This window comes from Panicum virgatum, chromosome 6K, assembly GCF_016808335.1.
Source record: "Panicum virgatum strain AP13 chromosome 6K, P.virgatum_v5, whole genome shotgun sequence".
Taxonomy (NCBI): Eukaryota; Viridiplantae; Streptophyta; class Magnoliopsida; order Poales; family Poaceae; genus Panicum; species Panicum virgatum.
In genome coordinates, this window is record NC_053141.1 from 37,873,856 (window position 1) to 37,896,198 (window position 22,343).

Sequence of the window (22,343 nt, forward strand, 5' to 3'; positions counted from 1 at the left end):
ACCTTTCGTTAGACCCGGTTGTAGGGGGATTTCAGTGATTAGAAAAGTGCATTAAAGGTAAAATAGCCTAGGGGGCTGTTTGGATGGAGGGCTATTTGTATGGGCTAAAAAATAGCTCTCAAAATAGGTCTGGGCTATTTCTCCAAACATGCCCCTTGTAAATTATATAAAAAAATGTTACGGTACATGGCATTTGATAATAATAATTCATATATAAAACTTTTTTTTGCATCACGTACCAGTGAATTGATCAACAATAACCTTGGTAGCTATAACACAACTTCTATTCGCACATGAGTTAAGTAGCATCCGAAACGATGTGTCCGTAAAGTCAGTGAGAATTCGTAGGAAGACCACACGGCTGCAGTTTTTCAAAATTTCAACATGAGATCATAAAATAAGACGACAATATAATGCTTTAATTTTCATCATAAATCACAAACAACAGAAGTAAGGTTACCTGTGGTCTTTCACAGCAATTTCCCTAACCCAGGCGCCGGAGCTCAAGCATCGGTAAAGCATACCCATATGACATAGAACTCCTATCACATCAACGACAGAACCGTGAGGTGCTTTCATGGCATCAGCCAGCGAGAGAAACGAAGCATATATCATGGCTTAAAAGGATTTAGAGTTGCTGCCTAATTTAGATGCAAAGTCACGAAAACCAAATGCTTATATAGCCGGAGCAGCGCTCAAAAATTAAGGAACTTCAAACATACGCACGTATATGTATAGTAAAAAATGTGAGACGGAAACTAAATCCAAAAAAAATCAGGAAAAATTAGGGAACAAATATCACGTTCGTTGCTTCTATTATGTGCTTACATTTTCCCATATTCCTATAATTAAATTGCAAAGACTTACTTTTTTCACGTTAATTATACATAGAGATTCGCTCTAATAATTTTTTGGTGTTCTGGATTGGAGTACCAATCTAACTGTATACTTTCTATTTTGATATACATATCCACTATCCATTGCTGAAAAAGCCTCCCACCATGAAAGAATATATTAAAAACTCGATTCCGGATCTGCATAATATAGCAATAATACTCCCTTGCGCTGACATGCAAACGTTTTCCCCACCTCCTATTTTTTAAACATGAACAATAATAATAATAATAAATAATTATATAATATATACTTTATAATTAACCAACATGAAAATTTTAGAAAAGGCATCCAAGACACTGTGTATAAAGTTTACCTCCTTCACCATCCTCATCCATGTTGTCGTCACAGTCACCTTGTTCCTCACAAAGACCTTGAACTGCACATTTAAGAATTCATATTTAAAGCACTTTAAATATGATAAAAACATGACGGAAAGCAAGGAAAAAAAGTGTAGTCTTGTGGCCAAACCACCAGCCCGTGACATCTTACTTGTTGTTTCTACATGTTTCCATTTAACACCCGATCTACATGTCACTTGAGAATTACCCTTCGGAGCATATGTTTTCAATAGAGATATAAATGTGCGTTACTATATTACCAACTTTAAACTGAAATGAATATAATCTATAATATATTAACAAACAATTAATATTATAGATGGCATACCCTCAGATTTTCGCTTTGTATATTTCCGTCTAGTTCGCGGAAAGCATACTGTAGGTGTTTCCTCCAACAATATACTCTTGTCCTCCCAGCCAGTCTCACCACCGGGATATAGGATAGGGTACTCTAACGGATCATAACAACCATGGTATGCCCGTATAAATTGTGGTCCCCCAGAATTTGGAAAAATCATAATACTCCGTTTAAATTTGTTTTTTTTTTCATCAGAGCCATCCTGCCAGATAGCCGCAACCTGGTCCATAGCAGATGCATTATATCTTCTCTGATCAACAGAAACACTGGTGTTCAATTCAAGCTTCAACTCGTCCAAATTTTGCATCTGACCCACACTCCTGAAGACACGAACATACGGATTGTTCTCAAGTATTAGAAGAATAGCCCTAATCAAGTTTGAATCAAGATGGGGTGATCTTTTGATTCTTTGTGATAGGGTCTCATCAGTGTCATAGAAGTACAACTGCATATGACATGGGCCTTTTTTCCCCGGTCTCAGTTGGTCCAATCTGTGATAAATCTGTCCATGCACTTTGAAAGTATATATACCAGTACCTACACAAATTCATAAATCAGCAAGGATTTATAAAACAAATAGGAGCGTACATAAACATCAAGGGGAAATCGGGGTGAAATGTTCACCAGCTGCAGTAGCGACTTTATGGTCCACATTAGCTCCAAAGCTTGTGAATGAAAAATGAGAATTGAAGTATCGTATATTCTTTCTGAAATACAAGGCATCTCTATCTGACTAGCTTATAAATAGGCGACTCAGATCAAGAGGAATTGGTGTGCTCACTATATTAACTTTTCCTTGCCTGCAACAAAAATTGAGACCCTCATTCGGTAACCTTATAACATTATAGTACCGCAATACTCGCATATAGGCATTTTCCTCAACACAAGATGTCCAGCAGGCAGATCGTTGTATACTCTTTCATAAGGATCATTATCCAAGATAACCACTTCCGGTTCCCTGAATGAAACGATCTTGATGTTTGCGCCAATTACCAAGTATATATTTAGATTCCACCAATGCACATTAGAATACTAAATCATGGAATTGATACACAACCATACCATTAGCATGATATACTCTTGCTTCGTCATCTGTGAAATCATCAAGATCAGGGCCACAATCTGGCGCTCTGCAATCCAGATCCTCCTCTGCATCACCAAAATAATTAATTTTCACGCTCAACTTTCATGTAATATCCAATCAAATATTACATACCACTGTGAACGTTCAGAACGTTCATCCCTAAATGTGAATACTTTGAATGATAACAAAATACAGTACTGTATGAATGTGTATTATGAATTATGAATTATATAACGACACACAAAGCTCAATGCACAATATATATTATAGATTTTGAAAAGAAAACATATACGCCCGGTTCAGTTTCCGCATGACCTCCATCACAGCTAACAACAAAAATATGGTACCTTCATTGTTTTGATCCGGTTCATCTGGTTCACATATACCGGAGTCCAAATGTACACGGTTACATTGTTCGTTGTTCATAGCTGCGTACAATCAGTAAACAGAGGTCAACACATCATAACGGATCACATATGTCAGCACCCTATTTAGATATTTTTTTACGGCAATACCTCTAGTAACCGGACCAGTTCCTAGCTATGTCACGCATGTTTGCACGGTTTCATGAAAACCAGCGATGTCTGGAAAAATAGAATGCTCACAAATTAAATAATATTATCTTCAAAGGTCTATATAGAAATTCTCTCCGTACAAACCAAGGTATCATAATTTGCCTACCATTACTTGAACCCATGCAGTGCGAACATGTTTTAACCTGTGTAACTGTACTTTGCAAGGAAGGGTGGACCACCGGGGTGATAGGCGGATCACCTGAAATATTACATACCACTGTGAACGTTATATGCAATTAAAAAAGGATGATTGTTGCATGCTTTTTTTGATGAATACTAAGGAGTGCTTTGCATGCAATTTCATAGATTTAAAATTTAAATTACCAATACCTTGCTTATTCATGTTTTTCATTAGACGATTTTGTATAGATTTTGTAATTTTTGCATGTCTTTTTTCTGCTGAAAGTTGGCTATACCGTTCCCTATCCATGTTCCTGACACCATCCTCTGGCGTAATCTCTTGTGGTGCTTAAATTGGTTAAGTGCCGTCCCGATTAGTTAGAACTCGAATGAAGAAAATTTATCAAACAAACAACGCTCAACTAAACAACATATATTCCCATTACCTGTATGACAGATTGCGGGCCCGGCAATTGTCGATGGTGTTGAATTGCCGACGGAGGCATTCGTTGGCAAAATAGGATCAGGCTCTACCAGATATTTCTTGCGATAATAATACTTGTCCAAAAGTTGTGTTTCTTAGAATCTATGAAATCAATAGTGCAAGCTGCAAGGTGTTCCCTTGTATAGTATGCCATGCCCTACACTATTACAGTGGTTTTTCACCCTGTTGCTGCTGTTTATCTTTTGGTGGCAAATTTCTGTAATAGTTTTCTTTTTAGAAACGGTGACTTGTTAATTAAAGGTTCTATCACGTGATTTTGCAACGTCCCCTCTTTATAGATCACTTTTAATTAAAAGTAGAGCCAAGCCTGCTGAATACCTAGAACACTATTGGATGATTGTTCTACAAGCACGTGATGGAGATATTGACTTTGACCAGTTAAACTCACGGCATTCAGAGCAGAAATAGTCGATTCTTGAGTAAATAAGCAGGTCACCATAATTTCTCGAGCAGCTGTGCATGTTTTTTTGGACATATAACTTCCAGAAACTGGAATGCTATTGCCAATTCTCATGAACATGTGACAGACATAAAGATACCCTTGCAGCCAATAGATTTTATGCTTGATTGACAAAATAAGAAGAAAACAATAGAATATATCATTCTCTATACGATACACTAAGTTAAAGTAATTTTTTGAAACACTAAGTTAAAATAATTTTTTGAAGTATTTCTTATATTGAGCTACTTATAACTGACTAAAATTCATTTTGGTCAAAACTATTTTGAAGCTTACAATTGTTTTCATTAGACCCCATAAACTCGCATCGTAAACCACTGTAGTAGTTCAACAGATATGGGCTACAAATTGTTTTTGGGTTAACTAAAATCCTTATTCATGCAAACTGTAGCATTGTTCAAGTTGTCAGATCTTTCTCTTTTTTCCTTGTCACATCATCTGCCTATTAAATAGCAATTAAATAACTAATGATGACACTGTCCTTATGCTGTTGAATGTCACTTTCAGATGCATTGTATGCTTTAACTTGAAAAAAAAAAGATGAATTGTATGCTCACTCTCCATTATAAGTAACATTTGCGTTTGCTACTTTTTTTGTCTTGCAGGGATTGTGAAAAAGGTGTAATTGGAATGCAGCTCACCATCTCAACTTGGTCTCTGATTACTATTTAGTAAGTAATTTAGTAGCTAATATTTTAATGACTAATTACAATGCACTAGTATTTAATGACTAATTACAATATCCTAATATTTTTAATCACTCTAACAAGAAGGGACATTGGAATATTTGGAAAATGCAATGGATTAGAGGTAGGAGTTCACCAGTCTGGAAGAGCACAACATTGTGCAAGGCAAGAGGCGATCTAGGTCTAAACTTATATCGCTTGGAATTTCTAGGTTCGTCACCAATCTTTTCCTTATTTTGATATTTGTTAGCCCCAACTAATAGTATGAGAAGGAAAATGATGAAAGAAACTACTATTGTTCTTTTATTCAAACTGACACTGTATCAAATTGACGTTAGCTAGCAATATTAGCTATTGTCTTAGAAATGATGTCAGGGAGGACAGTTCTAAACATATTTTAGAGTATGGCTGATATCATTTGATACGATTTTAATAATATTCGTATTTTAAATATTTCAACACAGGATGATATGTAGCGAGTGGTGGAACACGTGACACATTCTTATTGTATGAAAAACATGCAGGAGCTGTTGATGACATTTACGCCGTTCACTGGAACCCTGCATACTCGCGCAACTCAAATTTTTGTAATGGTGAAGTTCGGTGCATAAAGTTTAGTACAAAGGTACATTCTTCACTTTTTTTGTTGGAGTAGAGTAAGAGCAATATCTAGGCAAAACAATTAAACAAATCATATCAACCAGAGCAATAAATCAAAAACAAACTTCAACCTATTGCTCTAAGGACAGTACAAACAAAGCAATAATCAGCAGCTTATCACATAAACAAACAAATAATAATTAAAAGAAATTTCTGATTTGCTCATTGCTTACTAGGATTCTTTTGATTTCTTTCTCTTATTGCTAATTGATCATTACTTTTTTAACTAATGACTTCAGTATGATCTTTTTTTAGAATAATGCAAATCTGCAGATTGCAACAGGTAGTGACAAAAGATTTATCCATTTTTGGAGTCTTAAAAAGACTAGCAGCAAAAGAAGAACAAGGGTGCATCCAGAGCGCCACTATGAACATGTATACTATGCTAATCATCTCCGACCAGAGGATCCAAGGATTCCGAATACATCTGATGATGATGTGGATGATGTGAAGGAAGACAAAAAGGTTGACAGAAATGTGACGAGGGAAGGAAATTTTGAAGTGGTAGTGGATTATGAGAATAAAGACGTTAGGAATGTGAAAGATCCAAAGTTTTATCAGATTAGAGAAGAGGCTAGAGCTATACTGTGCATCATTAATAGAGGAGAAAATCAACCAAATGACCAGATCAAGCTTCTGTGCGAAAAAATTATCAATAAAGACAACGAATGAACCAGGTAACAGCATACAGGCCACCAAATCCACCAAATGGCACAGAAGCTTGATAATTCTTGCTTGATCTGGTCATTTGGTGGATTATCTCCTCTATTAATGATGCCCAGTATAGCTCTAGTCTCTTCTCTAATCTGATAAAACTTTGGATCTTCCACATTCCTGACCTCCTTATCCTCATACTCCACTACCACTTCAAAATTTCCTTCCCTCATCACATTTCTGTCAGCCTCTGTCTTCCTCCACATCATCATCAGATGTACTCGGAATCCTTGGATCCTCTGGTCGGAGATGATTAGCATAGTACACATATTCATAATGGCGCTCTGGATACACCCTTGGTCTTCTTTTGCTGCTAGCCTTTTTAAAACTAAAATGGATAAATCTTTTGTCACTACCTGTTACAATCTGCAGATTTGCATTATCCTAAAAAAAGATCATACTGAAGTCATTAGTTAAAAAATAATGATCAATTAGCAATAAAAGAAAGAAACCAAAAAAATCCAAGTAAGCAATGAGCAATTCAGAAATTTCTTTTAATTATTATTTGTTTGTTTATGTGATAAGCTGCTGATTATTGTTTTGTTTGTACTGTCTTTAGAGCAATAGGTTGAAGTTTGTTCTTGATTTATTGCTCTGGTTGATATGATTTGTTTAATTGTTTTGCCTAGATATTGCTCTTGCTCTACTCCAACAAAAAAAAAGTGAAGAATGTACCTTTTGACTAACTTTATGCACCGAACTTCACCATTACAAAAATTTGAGTTGCTCGAGTATGCAGGATTCCAGTGAACGGCGTAAATGTCATCAACAGCTCCTGCATGCTTTTCATACAATAAGAATGTGTCACGTGTTCCACCACTCGCTACATATCATCCTGTGTTGAAATATTTAAAATACGAATATTATTAAAATCATATCAAATGATATCAGCCATACTCTAAAATATGTTTAGAACTGTCCTCCCTGACATCATTTCTAAGACAATAGCTAATATTGCTAGCTAACGTCAATTTGATACAGTGTCAGTTTGAATAAAAGAACAATAGTAGCTTCTTTCATCATTTTCCTTCTCATACTATTAGTTGGGGCTAGCAAATATCAAAATAAGGAAAAGATTGGTGACAAACCTAGAAATTCCAAACGATATAAGCTCAGACCTAGATCGCCTCTTGCCTTGCACAATGTTGTGCTCTTCCAGACTGGTGAATTCCTACTTCAAATCCATTGCATTTTCCAAATATTGCCAAATATTCCAATGTCCCTTCCTGTTAGAGTGATTAAAAATATTAGGATATTGTAATTAGTCATTAAATACTAGTGCATTGTAATTAGTCATTAAAATATTAGCTACTAAATTACTTACTAAATAGTAATCAGAGACCAAGTTGAGATGGTGAACTGCATTCCAATTACACCTTTTTCACAATCCCTGCAAGACAAAAAAAAGAAGTAGCAAACGCAAATGTTACTTATAATGGAGAGTGAGCATACAATTCATCGTTTTTTTCAAGTTAAAGCATACAATGCATCTGAAAGTGACATTCCACAGCATAAGGACAGTGTCATCATTAGTTATTTAATTGCTATTTAATAGGCAGATGATGTGACAAGGAAATAAGGGAAAGATCTGACAACCTGAACAATGCTACAGTTTGCATGAATAAGGATTTCAGTTAACCCAAACACAATTTGTAGCCCATATCTGTTGAACTACTACAGTGGTTTACGATGCGATTTATGGGGGTCTAATGAAAATAATTGTAAGCTTCAAAATAGTTTTGACCAAAATGGATTTTAGTCAGTTATAAGTAGCTCAATATAAGAAATACTTCAAAAAATTACTTTAACTTAGTGTTTCAAAAAATTACTTTAACTTAGTGTATCGTATAGAGAATGATATATTCTATTGTTTTCTTCTTATTTTGTCAATCAAGCATAAAATCTATTAGCTGCAAGGGTATCTTTATGTCTGTCACATGTTCATGAGAGAATTGGCAATAGCATTCCAGTTTCTGGAAGTTATATGTCCAAAAAAAACGTGCACAGCTGCTCGAGAAATTATGGTGACCTGCTTATTTACTCAAGAATCGACTATTTCTGCTGAGAATGTTGTGAGTTTAACCGGTCAAAGTCACAATATCTCCATCACGTGCTTGTAGAACAATCATCCAATAGTGTTCTAGGTATTCAGCAGGCTCGGCTCTACCTTTAATTAAAAGTGATCTATAAAGAGGGGACGTTGCAAAATCACGTGATAGAACCTTTAATTAACAAGTCACCGTTTCTAAAAAGAAAACTATTACAGAAATTTGCCACCAAAAGAGAAACAGCAGCAACAGGGGGAAAAACCACTGTAATAGTGTAGGGCATGGCATACTATACAAGGGAACACCTTGCAGCTTGCACTATTGATTTCAAAGATTCTAAGAAACACAACTTTTGGACAAGCTTTGACTTGTCCGTATCTTATTTTCTTAGATCAGATGAAATTGCATTTTTCTAGCATAGTCATGGAACAAACTACTAAGTACTAAGTACCAAGGAGGCAAGGACCACCTCAGCGGTTCAACTAGCCAATCCTTCTGTTGCTATGTAAGAACACCACACAGCCATTGCCTTCAAAAAGGACTTACTAGTCCCCATATCATGACCAACTTATTATCATGAGAACATTATGTATAACAACCTTCTCATCAAAATTTTGTAAGTTACAGAAATTTAGTCTTGACATGTAGAGAAAGCCAGAATTTTTGCCACATCACGCAATAGTATTTTTACCCTATAGAGCTGCTACTTAGCCTACCCGACTTGCTTGGCACTAAAAGGATTCGTTACTGTTCTAGGAATGCTAGTTACAGAGTGTAACTCTTATGTAAGTAAATATGTATTCCTGGAGTCGCTATATATCACATCTACAAGGGACCATAACAGAGAAGGGGATATACAAACAAGATGAAGGTTACTATTATCAGAATCCAATATCTACGTTACTTTCCCAGACAAAGAGCCCCCACCCCTCGCCCTCACCTTGTGTGAGAGCTTTCAGCACTGGTTAGGCAACTTCTAAACCACTCAAATAAACCTGCGCACTACGTGTATTCAACTTTGTGTAACTTGCCCAGAGCAGAATGTATAGGTAAATCATTGATTTATAGTACTTATGCAACAAAGAATATTAGCATAGGACTGCCAATTGTTCGCAATAGATACAGGACTAAAAGTATCATCAGATTAGGCAATGGATTTGCAATTTCCATGATTGAGAATGACCTGCTTTTTTAACCTAAAGAATATTAAAAAACTAAGGCCTAGTGCCTGCACAACAAATTGTGTGCAGTGATGTGGATTGTGTAGTAGAAATCAGCCTTTCTAATTGACGTAAACAAAACTGTAGAGAAAAGCTCTCAGCTGAAAATATTTGATAGGAACAACAAATAAGACCCTTTCCAACAAGAAAATCAACTAAAACTCCAAAAGAGGGTAGGACAGAGTAACAGATCATAATATATAGGTGGATACCAAGTCATCATCAAAGATTCAATTGTTCATAGATAGTTAAACAGTTAGACAGCAACCAAAACTCCAAAAGTAGCAAACACAAATGTTACTTATGATGGAGACTATTTAGACTTAAGGAGTACAATAGGCAATCACAAGAATATTTTTTCTGCTTTGCAATGCAATGTCATTTAACACTTTTGTTTAATTGATACACTTGTTACTACTGTATCTATCTATACTATAAAAGAGCGAAAGAATTGAACATTTAACTTCACCTATGAATGATAGTCAAGATATGTACTTACACATTACGAATGATTGTCCAAGTACTGTCACTGTCTTCCTGTTTGCTCCAAACCTGATGCAAATGAACAGAAACTTCAAAATTTAACTTCACTTTAAATCAATAGCACGAAAAGAAATTTTAGGCATACCAGAATTTTTGTGGCGTCCTCACAGGCAGCAAAGAAAGTATTTGTTGACGGATGCGGTTGGAGAACAACTTTAGAGTCAGTAGGGAAGCCATCACACCTTACTTCGTGTTCAAGTGTTATGGAACCACCCGCTTTCAGTTCGAAGAAAATGAGGCATGAAGAAGGAAATATGGCGCAGACCAGGATCTCAGCACCAGTTATCCAAGCCAACGATGACACCTTTGAATTATCTTCCAAAAACTGAAATAATGACAGAATTAAAAAAACTATGGGACCAATCACCTACAGAAATGAATAATAATACCTTAAACGAATAATAATGAATAATAATACTTTGCGAGAATTAAAATGATGTGAAGCATTGACTAAGAACGCAACGAACTTAGAGGATAAAATATATACCTCGTGAAAGTCTTCAGCATCAAAATATAATTTGTTGCTATCATACGAGAATATTGTAACATTCCCATATGTTTCAGGAGAGGGGTTTGATGTAGTTGCAAGAATTCGTCCAGTTGCATGCCAACGTATGCATTCTCCTTTTCTACTAGGCCTGTTTGTCATGACCTACATAACATTTTAACACAAATTATAAACACAAACTACGCTAAGTAATAAACACAAGCTAATATAGGATAGAAGGGGTCATGTGGAGAGTAGAGAGAGAAATTCTAACCACAGTAGTCCATGTTTTTGTCGTTCTTGGATAATAGTAGATATGTGCTCCATAGGATGAAGCACAAGCCAACATTGCAGTAGCGCTTTTGCCTTTGCAGCTACCTGGCATTGGGTTCCAGTCCAAATCATACACTACTGGTGGAGGGGAGAGGCTCTTTGCTATTGCAATTCTATTAACTAGTGAAAACTCAACGCCTGAACAGATATAAGTATAAAAAGCATTGTTAGTCTCAATGAGTATCATAGAAAGACACTACAGTTTTTACAATTTTCATCATAAGTAACCTACCTGGACTGTTGTTGTACAAAATGTTACGGAATTCTATTACTTTGCTACTCGATTCAGATTCATGCCATTCTGAGAACTGTCCAGAAAGAAATAAAAGAAATAAAACGAAATTAGAGTAATTTTAAATACCAGACGTTCATACAGCAACACAAAAGAGGAAGGAGGAAGGAAAGTGAAGGAGAGTAACCGAATCGAGTCAAAAGAGAATTGCCCTAGCAGGACTAACGTTCAGACTGCTGGGGGAGCCCCAAGCTGATTACCCCTAAACCTAGGATTCCTAGGAAAAGAAAACAGCAAATTAACAACGAAGATCCCAAGCACAGAAGCTAAATCTTTATTCTTCGTCTTCGGAAATTAGAGTAAATGATTTATACTACCACCAAATTTTACATATAAAATAGATCCGCAAGAGTTCGGATCAACCCACTTGCGAACTCGATCCGCTCCTAAAATTGGAACACAGGGTAGACCCAATGTAGCTATATCAGCCCATATGCTAGAAAGCTTGAGCATCCTACACTATTCAAATCTCTCTGAGCATCCTACACTCTAATTCAAATCTCTCTAAGCATCCTACACTCTAGTTCAAATCTCTCTGATCAATCATAAGGACCGACGTACCTTGCGCTTTTTAGCACCAGCGCGCGGCTTCATCCTCGCAGTCGAACCCGGCCACAAACTACTTCCTGCACTTCAGTCCTACCGCAGCTAACCCTAGCCACGATTAACAACAAAAGGCAACCTTTTTTATCCAAGATCTGGCAAACAATTGAAGACAAGAAAAGAAAGGGAGAGCATGGCGCACCTCAAGAGCAACTTGCCTGAGCAGCAGCAGGCCCGAGGAACGGAACCCCTCGGCGACGAGGCCGACGGTGAGCTCGACCAGCAGTGGTGCGCCGGAGGGCGGGTCGAGGAGCCCAACGTCCGCGCTTCTTGGACTGATACCCCGTGCTCTCCGCTCCTTCCCCTACCTCTCGCCTTGCACACCAGGGGGCATCAAGGAGGTAGCCCCACCACGCTCGCGCTCCTGTTGGGGCAGTCCACAGCAACCGAAATCGATCTGCGAAGTGAGGGGTCGAGATGGAGATCTAAGGATTGCGCGCGCGATACTGAAAAACAAAACACGGTAACGTGGAGGCGGAGGGCTGGAGGAGCTTACCAGGGGCAGGGGATGGCCGGGATCGACGGCGGCGGCGCTGAGCAATGCCGAGCAAGAGCAAAGGGAGCGAGGGTGCTGCCGCACCAGCCGGACTCGAGCTGCAGCTAGGCAGGGGAGCGTCGAGGGCGGCACACGAGCCGGAGGGCGGGGCCGGCGGCGAGTCGTCCAGCAGCGGCGCGCCGGAGGGCGGGTCGAGGAGCCCGACGTCCGCGCTTCTTGGACTGATCCTCCGTGCACTCCGCTCCTTCCCCTACCTCTCGCCTTGCACACCAGGGGGCATCAGGGAGGTCGCCCCACCACGCTCGCGCTCCTGTTGGGGCAGTCCACAGCAACCGAAATCGATCTGCGAAGTGGGGTTGAGATGGAGATATGAGGATTGCGCGCGCGATACAGAAAAAAAAAACACGGTAACGTGGAAGCGGAGGGATGGAGGGGCTTACCAGGGGCAGGGGATGGCCGGGATCGACGGCGGATACAGAGGAAGCGAGGGTGCTGCCGCACCAGCCGGACTCGAGCTGCAGCTAGGCAGGGGAGCGTGGAAGGCGGCGCACGGGGCGGCGCTGGGAGGCAGGGAGCAGAGAGAGAGAGAGAGAGAGAGAGAGAGAGAGAGGGGGGGTGGGCGGCGGCGGCGGCGGGAGGCAGGGAGCAGAGAGAGAGAGAGGCGGCGGCGGGGAGCAGGAGAAGGGGGAGAGTCGGAGCGGGAGGGGAGCCGGGGAGGAGGGGAGGGCGGTAGGGTTTGGGTGCGGCGGGGGTTTTTACATTTTTACCGTATACCGTATCGCGCTCGTAAGATTATTACCGACCATTTTCAACAGTTTCTGATCACTTTTCCCCATTTTATTTTTTTGGGTGTTTAGTTCTTAAAAAGTGTGTACAGTATCTGTCACATCGAATTTTCGGAGACATGCATGAAGTATTAAATGCAGTTGAAAAATAATTAATTACACAGTTTAAATAATTAGTAGTACGAGATGAATCTTTTTTAACTCTAATTAGTTTATAATCGGACAATAATTACCAAATAATAATGAAATATGCTGCAGTACCAAAACTCAAATTTTTTCACCAACTAAACACACCCTTTATATAAAAAGAAAATAAAACATAGTTCTCCATCTTAGGTACCTATCTTCTAACAATTGACAATTGAACTCTCTTATATATAAAAATACGCAAAGCTTCTCTCCTCCCCTATGGCATTTTCTTGTGGAATTATCCTTGTTGGGTCACAATTTCTCAATTTTTGGAGTAAAAATAGGAAATTTTGGAAGATAAGCTCTTTTTCTTCCTCCCCATGCCTATTTGGGGGAGAAAATTCCCTGCAATGCCCTGAAGAAAATAGCGCTTCCTTGTATGGCCCAGAAAAAATAAAACTTCGTTATATGAACTCCATTTTATTTTGCAACCCTTGTATAGCCTTCCGTCACCTCCCGTTGGAAATTCCGTCGACATCTAACGGAGCGCCCCGCCGCCCGTCCACTTCACATCCCCCGCCCCTGCGAGGCCGCGATGCAGGCCCTGGCCGACCGCCGCACCTGGTGGGTGGGGCCCGCCCCTTCCCCAACCTCCCGCCAGGGGAGCCTCGGCCCCGTGCTGCGCGCCGGCCCCGGCCTCGTCCCAGCGAGCTCGCTCTCGCTTGGCTCGCGCGCCCGCACCCTCCAGCGAGCGTCCACCCGGGACGCGGTATTCTGGCCACGCCGGGCAGCCCAGCCCCCCCTCCCCCGCGCACCCGGTGTAGAGGAACAACGTGGCGGCGGCTGCGGCGAAGGGGTGCACTGGCGGGCGGCGGGACAGGCGGCGCGGCGGTGCCCTCGTCAGCAGTGTCCTCCCGTTCGCACTTGTGGGGGTGGGTCACGGAATTGCCAGCCATGGCTGCAGCAGCAGTGTAACATCCCAAAAAAATTTATCAAATCAAATCACGCGCTAAAATATTTCTTTTCAAAACTTTTTCATCGTTGAGCTCATTTAACCCTAACCAAAAAATTTTCATCGTCCCAATCATCGTTCCACCTTTTCTTCTCCCTTTTCCGCCGACCGAACCTCGCTCTCTCTCTCTTTTTCCTCGCCGCTGTCCCATCCCGCGCCGCTCGGCTGCCTGTCGCCCACGCGCGACCGCCCGCCGCGAATCCCGCCGCGCTCCTCTTTTCTTTTTCCTCTCTTTTTCTCTCCTCCTCATTTTTTTTCCTTTTCCTTTTCTTTCCTTCTTTTCCTTTTTCTCCTTTCTTCTTTCCCCTTCCTTCTCCCCAGTTTCCTGGCCGCGCGCGCACGCCCCTGAGCCGCCCCGTGCCGTGCTCCCGTCCACGCGCCCCATGCGCACGCGCGCGCCACTGCTCGTGCGGCCGAACCGCCCCGCCCTCGCCGCTCGCACCGCCGCTCCAGTGCCCACACAGCACCCACGCGCCCCACGTTCCTGCAGTGCTCGGCGCGCCGCTTGGCCTCTACTCGAGCCATCCCATCGCCCAGTGAGGCCTCGCCGCTCGCGCCGCCGCTCCCCGATGGAGAACGCCATTAAGGCTCCCCGCACCGCTCGCCGGCCTCCATCCACGCCCCGCCGAGCTCAACCGCCTTACTAGGCCTATAAAAGGACCCCTGCGCCACCCCCGAACCCCACAACGCCGACCACCACCGCCCCTAGCTCTCTTTCCAAGCTTCCAGCGCCGCCGCCCGCTGGCCATCGTGGGCGCACCACCTCACTCCATCCCAGCCCAAGGTGAGAAGAGCAGCAGGCTACCCTCGCTCCCCTCGCCGTTTCCCCCTAGCTCTAGCCGCCGCTGGGGCCCTGCAGCACCGCCGCCGCTGGGGCCCTGCAGCGCCGCCGCCGCCCGCCGCCGTGGCCAGGCTCCCACGGGCCACCTCCGCTCGAGCCGCGGCCGGGAATCAACTTCCCGTGGCGCCCTCTCTCTTTTCCCCCTCCTCCCATCCACCACCGAGGCCCAGGGTCGCCGGCCAGGCGCCGCCGGCGCCCGCCCCTCCCCTCCTCTGTTTCCCGTGGATGGAGGAGGAAGAAGGTGGCTTTTTGCCACAAAACCCCCTACCTTTTTCTCTATTTGTTTAAGAACCCTCCCACCCTTTAGACTTTTTGTAAATTAAACCCTTCCCTTTATTATATTCCAAAATAAATCCTTCTCTCATATAAACATATTTCTAAATAAACCCCTGACCTTTTTTCAGAAATAACCCGGATAATTTCTAAAATACCAATCAAGCCCCTGCCTTCTCAAAAATAATTACGAACAGGCCCCTGACTTCATATTTTACCCCTAAACCTTTATAGAACCTATCATTTCGTGCGCCAAACAATCTCCGATCGACCCGAAACTCTACCACGCCAATTCTAACATAGTTTTGGCCATGCCATTAAGAAACCGTCGAATTACTCCTATCTCCATATCTTAGCTGTTTCCGATTCGAGCTCATTTTATTTTATGTTTATGCTTGCTTATGTTGTTCGTTGGTTGTGCTGTTTCCGCCGCGTATGACGAAGTAGAACCGATTCCAGAGGAGAAACCAGAGGAGCCGGGAGATCAAGAAACTGCCGCCGCCGACGCGTATGGAAGCGAAGGCAAATCTCATCGATCCCTTACGTTGACTATGATTGATCACAAGTAAGGTTAAATATAAAATTTGCTAGACTTAGGGATTGCATGAGACGATACACTGAGGGATTGAGAGAAACCATTGACTGAAGCTATGTTGCATATTGATTGACTGTCAGACTGGCATATTATCAGATCTTGTTAATTGATGAAATTGGAATGGGAATGAGACCAGTACAGTGTGGAATGTGTTGGAGCATGCGCTACCATGGTGGTATACTTGCGACCGAGCTCTGTCGTGGTGACATCTCGGGTTTGGTTGGTTATGGTTGTTGGCTGCCCTAATGAGCCTTAAGGACCGAGTGTTGTGGTGCCATCTCACCTAACCTACCTTCAGTACGACCACATGAGCTTGTATGGGTAAGCCTTAGTCTAATCCCACTGGCTAACCTGGTAGTCGTCCAAGGTGGATATGTTTTGGGGTGAGACCTGGATTGGTCCAGACCCGGGGGTTTGTGGGCGACTAGTCGGGGTTGAGCCACGGCTGGGTGTCGGCTGTGACGGAGCCGTCTCTGGACGGTGAAGTGCGTGTGGGTAAAGCGTACAACCTCTGCAGAGTGTACAATCCATTCGAATGGTCCGTGTCCTCGGTTTGGACAGGTTACGGTGTGGACATCTCAACTAGTTGAGCCACCTAGCCCCTGAGATGGTTGACTGTTTGGATTACCTTTAATAATACATTTATTATTTATTCCGGTTGATTTATGGACCTTTGCGTATTAATCTGTAACTCCCTCCCCATAAGGGTGAGGTGGGACTTGCTGAGTACTTTCGTACTCAACCCTTGTTGATTATTTTTTTTCAGAGGATCCTGACTTTGTGCCTGAAGATTACGAGTAGATCGTGTCCGCACCCAAACTGATCGAGTGGAGCCGTGATGGACGAAGAGCTAGTCTTGCATGTCGTTATGCTACTCGTTATCCTGTGGTTATTTGCGGTAGCTTTGTGTTGTCACTTTACTCCTCGTGTACGGGTTGAATAAAGCTGTGTATGACTTTGGACTCCACTTAATGTAACATGTATTGTACCGGAGACTTGCTTCGGTTATTAATACATGGTTTAGCCTCGATCTTTGGGGTCGGGGCGCTTCAGGCAGCGGCCCCCTCGGCCACCTGTTCGGCGACCGGGACCTCAACGAGCGACGCACGGTGCTCCAGCATGAACTCCTCGTCGGTGAGGGAGCTCTCGGGCAGCGGCGACGTGGGTAGGTCCCCAGCGAGCAGCGCGGAGAGGCGGAGCACGAGGGATTACGGCCGGGACAGGTGGGAGAACTTGGCGGAGAAGAAGCTGTCGGGTGCGATAGCCAGGGAGCCTGCGGCGAGGGGCAGGGCCGCCAGCGGCTAACGAGGGGGATCCATGGTGCACGCGGTGAGGGATCGGAGAGTGGCGCGTCCACGCGCACGCGGTGGGGGAAGTGGTCGTAGCTGCGGCGAGGAGCAGGGCCGCCATCCATGGTGCACGCGGCGGGGCGGGCGGAGGGCATCCATGGCGGGCGGAGGGCGGGATGGGCGGGTGGGCTTGCCGGGACGAGGCCGGGGCTGGGGCTCTCCTGGCGGGAGGTTGGGGAAGGGGCGGGCCCCACCCGCCAGGTGCGGCGGACGGCCAGGGCCTGCATCACGATGTCGGGGATGCGGAGTGGACGGGCGGCGGGGCGCTCCGTTAGATCTCGACAGAATTTCCAACGAGAGATGACGGGAAGACTATACAAGGGATGCAAAATAAAATGGAGTCTATATAAGGAAGTTTCTTTTTTCTAGGGCCATATAAGGAAGCACTATTTTTCTCAGGGCCTTGCAGGGAATTTTCTCTATTTGGGGAGTTGGCAAACAACAAGTTTTGGAGAAATAATATTGGGAACTCTTGGAGATGCTCTTAGAATGGCACCTCCAACTATAACAGCGGACAGAAATTTGAATTATATTTTTACCACATTTGCTGATGTGGCATGCCATGCTAGCCCCACATGCTAGCGCCCGGTCTGTAATCTTAGGTGAAATGTCCTCCCTGCCTCTGATCCGCTCCTCTCCCCCCCTCTCCGACCAGCTGGGTCCTGAAACTCATCTCACTTCCATGTGGGCCCCACATGTAAGCTTTGTCTCCTACCTCCAGCACCAGAGACACTGCCACAGTCGCAAGGATGGGGCTGGCCTTTTTTCATGGCGTTTTGCCCACGGCGCGCACCACCGTCAGGCCTCGGTCGCGGGCCCTTACACCTTGCCGGCAGCCCACGGCTGAAAGATCCTTGTTTGATTTTGGTAATTGAGTGACAACATTAGATGGACTAATAATGTGGTATATGGAGATATACATGTGATTAGTCCACAGGTGATGATGAGAAGGAGTTCATTGCATAACACATGACATGGAGTCATGTGACCAAGGTAAAGAAGATCAAGACAAGGCTTGGCTTGATGGATCGGTTGTAATGGTGAAGGGCAAGTGAAGGCTTTGAAGTGATGGACCGCAAGGCAATGAAGCTTGGGCAAGAATTGGCACCGATGGACCGAGGCGACGGTGAAGAGCGAGCAAGGTCAAGATCGATGGACCAAAGAGGTCATGTGATGATATGAAGTGGATCATATCATCCAAGGAAGATCAAGTCAAGAGTTGACTCATGGTGATTATCAAAAAGCTTGATGGTGGTTGGTGCTTGTGTGGCATCAACATTTGAGAAGATGAAATGGAATGCGCAAGGCAAAGGTACGACTTGTAGGTCATTTCATTTTACCGGTCATAGGTGTGTAGAGAAGTGCATGACCGGATTTAGGATAGATGGTCGTACTATCAAGAGGGGCAAACTTGTTTGCATATCGGTCATCTAGTGTCACTTGAGCGATCTAACTTTGCGTACATTGCTAGGATCGAAAGGCGTTGAAAGTTTTACAAAAATGATTTGAAAATGCTAACTAAGGCTTAAAGGTTTTGATCATCCCGTGGGAGATCATATTGGAGTTAGCATGCTTTGAGAAAAAAAAAATGATTTTTGTTGTGCTCCTAACTATGGGTTGGATCTTGGAATGGATTTCTGGGTTGATCCATTTTATTTTGGATCATTTATTTAGTTGGGTTGTGTAGTCCTCTGAATAAGCTTTCCAAAATGTCCAATATCATCAAAATCGGAGTTCGGAGCTAAAAGTTATGAGTGTTTTACCGATGATTGATTTTGCTGAAAATAGACCTGCGGACGGTCCGCTACTGGGGAATGGACGGTCCGTCAGTTTCGTGTTTCAGCTCGAACAGAACTGTTCTAGACACTGGGTGTTGTCCCAAGTTGTATGGCGGACAGTCCGCCCCTGGGGAGCGGACAGTCCGCAAGTCACTTTCAGTTTTAGTTAGAAACATTTTCATTTCTGGGCGTTCGGGGGTTCTGAACGGCGAACGGTCCACCCCTAAATGGCGGACGGTCCGCCCGAGGCTCTAACGGTCGACTCTGACACGCAATCATTGCAGTTCTAGCAGTTGGGTTTGAATGGCGGACAGTCCGCGAAAGCTCTGTTTTCACAGGATTCGAGAGTAACGGCTAGTTTGGGGCTCTCCTCTATAAATAGAGGTGGTGGCCGGCCATTTGAGGTGCGGAGCACCTTGGTGACTTGGTGTCCTTGTGTGAGAGTGTTTGAGAGTCCTGCAACTCACTTGTGATTAGAGCAAATCATTTCCGCTAAGTGAGAGAGCGATTCTAGTGCGTTGCATTGAGAGATTGGCACTAGGTGATCGAGTTGCAAGCTCGTGGTGCTTATTACTCTTGGAGGTTGCCACCTCCTAGACAGCTTGGTGGTGTGTCTCCGATGTGAAGCCCGCAAGAAGATTGTGCGGTGCTCCGGAGAAGTGATTGTGAGGGGTATTTGTGATCACCCCACGGGAGACGCGAAGAGCAACTCTAGTTGAGCGAGACGTGAAGAGCAACAAGTGGTCCGGCCGGATCATATGCTAGAGCTCGGTGAGCACTCCACGTGGGAGAGTGTGACTTGAGAGTCACCACTAGCAAGAGGATCGGCGGCAACCTTGGAGCTTGTCTCAACGGGGACTAGCTTGGTGGCAACCAAGTGAACCTCGGGATAAAATTAAACGTGTCAACTTTGTCTACTCTTCTCGGTGGTTTGCATTCTCCAAATCACAAGTCTTGTGTTTACATTCATATATATCTTGCGCTTGTGTAGTCACTCTAGTAATTAGTTAGCATGTGTAGCTTGCTAGTTTGCTTCCTTGCTTGTGTAGCTTAGAAGTAGCTCTCTTGCGTGACTAATTGGCTTGAGTAGCCTTGTTAGTCACTTTTCTTAGTTTGTGTAGCTAAATAATTTAAGCTCTTTAGTTTAGTTTGTGTTGCTTTGCTAGTTGAGTAAGTTCTAGTTGTGCTTAGGCTTTGTGTGCTTTGCATACTAGTATTTGTAGGAGCTCCCCGGTTGTTTGAGTACTAGTTGCATAGGCTTGTGTGATCTTGCACACTAGATTTGTGTAGGTGAGCTCTACCTAGCCTGGCACCTTAGTTGCTCAATTAGGATCCTTTTGTAAGGTGCGAGTTTTAGATAGAGGGGTGTAGCCTTGGCTAGACCGACTAGTTTAATTCCATATTTTTTCGATTAGCTGGCAACGTTTTAAGTTTTAGAAAAGGACTATTCACCCCCCTCTAGTCCGCCATCTCGACCTACAACGGCCACGGCCACCCACGTCGTCGGGGCCAAGCTCGCCCATGGCTATGCCACCAACGCCGCTGGGGCCGAGCTCGCCCACGGCCAGGGCCATCTGCGTCGGCCGCCAGGGCCGAGTTCACCCGCGACCCGGCCACCTGCACCGCTTGGTGAAGCTTGCCGGCCAGGGCTCCGCCCGGCCGCTGTGGTCCCGATCTGTGAAGCGTCCCCTCTTAAGAGAAGACTTAAATGTGATACAAAACATCAGTCCCAGGAGGCTGATGCCACATTTATTACATCAGATGGTTCAAAACCTTACAAACCTTGGCGGACACTCGATACAGATGATAACAAGGATTAACCAAGCTACGACAATACACCAGAGTGCTACTAATACGGAGTCTAATTCAGGCTCAGAGTACTGCGACAGCGGAGGCATCTCGACAGGGCCGGTACCACAGGCAAGGTTGGGTGTAGAACGATAACCCTACTCAGCGTCGTCTGGCACGAAGTCTGGGTCTTCTTCTGTAAAAAGTAAGAGTAGGGTGAGTACAAACGTACTCAGCAAGTCCAACCACACCCACGGAGAGGGGGTTATAACAGGATATTATGCATAGGTAAATCAAGGATAAGGTTAAGGTTTAATTTGCAGAAAAAATAACATTTTATGCAAGGGTTTATTTTAAAGAAAACCTTTATGAAAATCAGTTTCAGGAGTAACACGGAGTTTCCAATTTTAAACTGCTACCGGACTCCCCGTCCGTCGTAGCACACGGCACAACTGCCGGACACAATTCCAAAACAACTCACACCAGCCCATCCCAAAGAAACACTAGTTATGTGACCACACCATAACTCGCCCAATACCGTGGGCCCGGACTATTCGAATAGATTCTTAACTCTGCAGAGGTGTGCAACTTTACCCACAAGTAGGATACCACAACTCGAACACCGTCGTGTCGGTGTAGATCCCAACATAGCCATTACCCACCATAGCTAAGCCTGACTAGCCATCACGGGATGCACCAAGGGGCCATCGACCATTCACTTAGGTATAACCGGGCATAAGTCACTCTGGGCTTATCCCTTCTCCTTAGTCACCCGTTGCTCTCAGCTCTCCTGATGGCTATCACACCAACTAGTGGGATTTATGCTACGCCGTTGCCCATACAACGGTCGAGTGGTTTGCACGATAGTGGAGTTAGGTGAGATGACACACCAACTCGGTCCTTACATGCGACAAGATGGATATCTCCCTTCATTGCCCTGCCACACAGGCATAAGCACACCAATCGGCAATCCACACAGAAATGCCGTCCATCTCGCCCATACTCATCTTTCGAAAATCCACATTTTATCCCTTCCCATACGCACACATTTTCTTTATAAAATAAAGCATATTATGAGTAAAGTCCTGAGCGTTCTAATATCGATTAACGTCCAAACAAAATCAGACATTAATCTAGGTGGTCAAGGAATGGTCATCACAAATCAAGGGGTGGCTATCCAACCGTGTTTTCATGCAAGCAAAACATATGCAATTTATAAAACAGGCCATTGGGTTGTGTTTATAAAAACTAGGACAGAAACATGCATCAAGGGATGGGATTGAACTTGCCGTCTTCAAAGCCTTCGGGGAAGTCCTGTCCTTCGGGCTCGGGGTCGCGGAACTGGTCCTCGTTCTCCTGCTCACAGAACGGCTC

At 43.8% G+C, this 22,343-nt stretch overlaps 1 protein-coding gene across 5 annotated transcripts in view; it reads right to left on the reverse strand.

Moving 5' to 3' along the window:
* The window catches only part of LOC120712504, a 52,754-nt gene extending 39,728 nt beyond the window's left edge, over positions 1 to 13,026 (reverse strand). For 3 of the 5 annotated variants that reach the window (XM_039998297.1, XM_039998300.1, XM_039998298.1), the window contains exons 1-10: positions 7,073 to 7,709; positions 4,895 to 6,781; positions 3,359 to 3,451; positions 3,193 to 3,261; positions 3,025 to 3,105; positions 2,656 to 2,742; positions 1,564 to 2,130; positions 1,211 to 1,273; positions 461 to 542; positions 240 to 361 (exon numbers count right to left, since the gene is read on the reverse strand). In XM_039998297.1, the coding sequence (XP_039854231.1) occupies positions 240 to 361; positions 461 to 542; positions 1,211 to 1,273; positions 1,564 to 2,130; positions 2,656 to 2,742; positions 3,025 to 3,103 (1,000 nt within the window). In that variant the 5' untranslated portion in view covers positions 3,104 to 3,105; positions 3,193 to 3,261; positions 3,359 to 3,451; positions 4,895 to 6,781; positions 7,073 to 7,709. The other 2 variants (XM_039998302.1, XM_039998301.1) reach the window with 2 other exon arrangements.
* Positions 13,027 to 22,343: the final 9,317 nt, after the last annotated feature.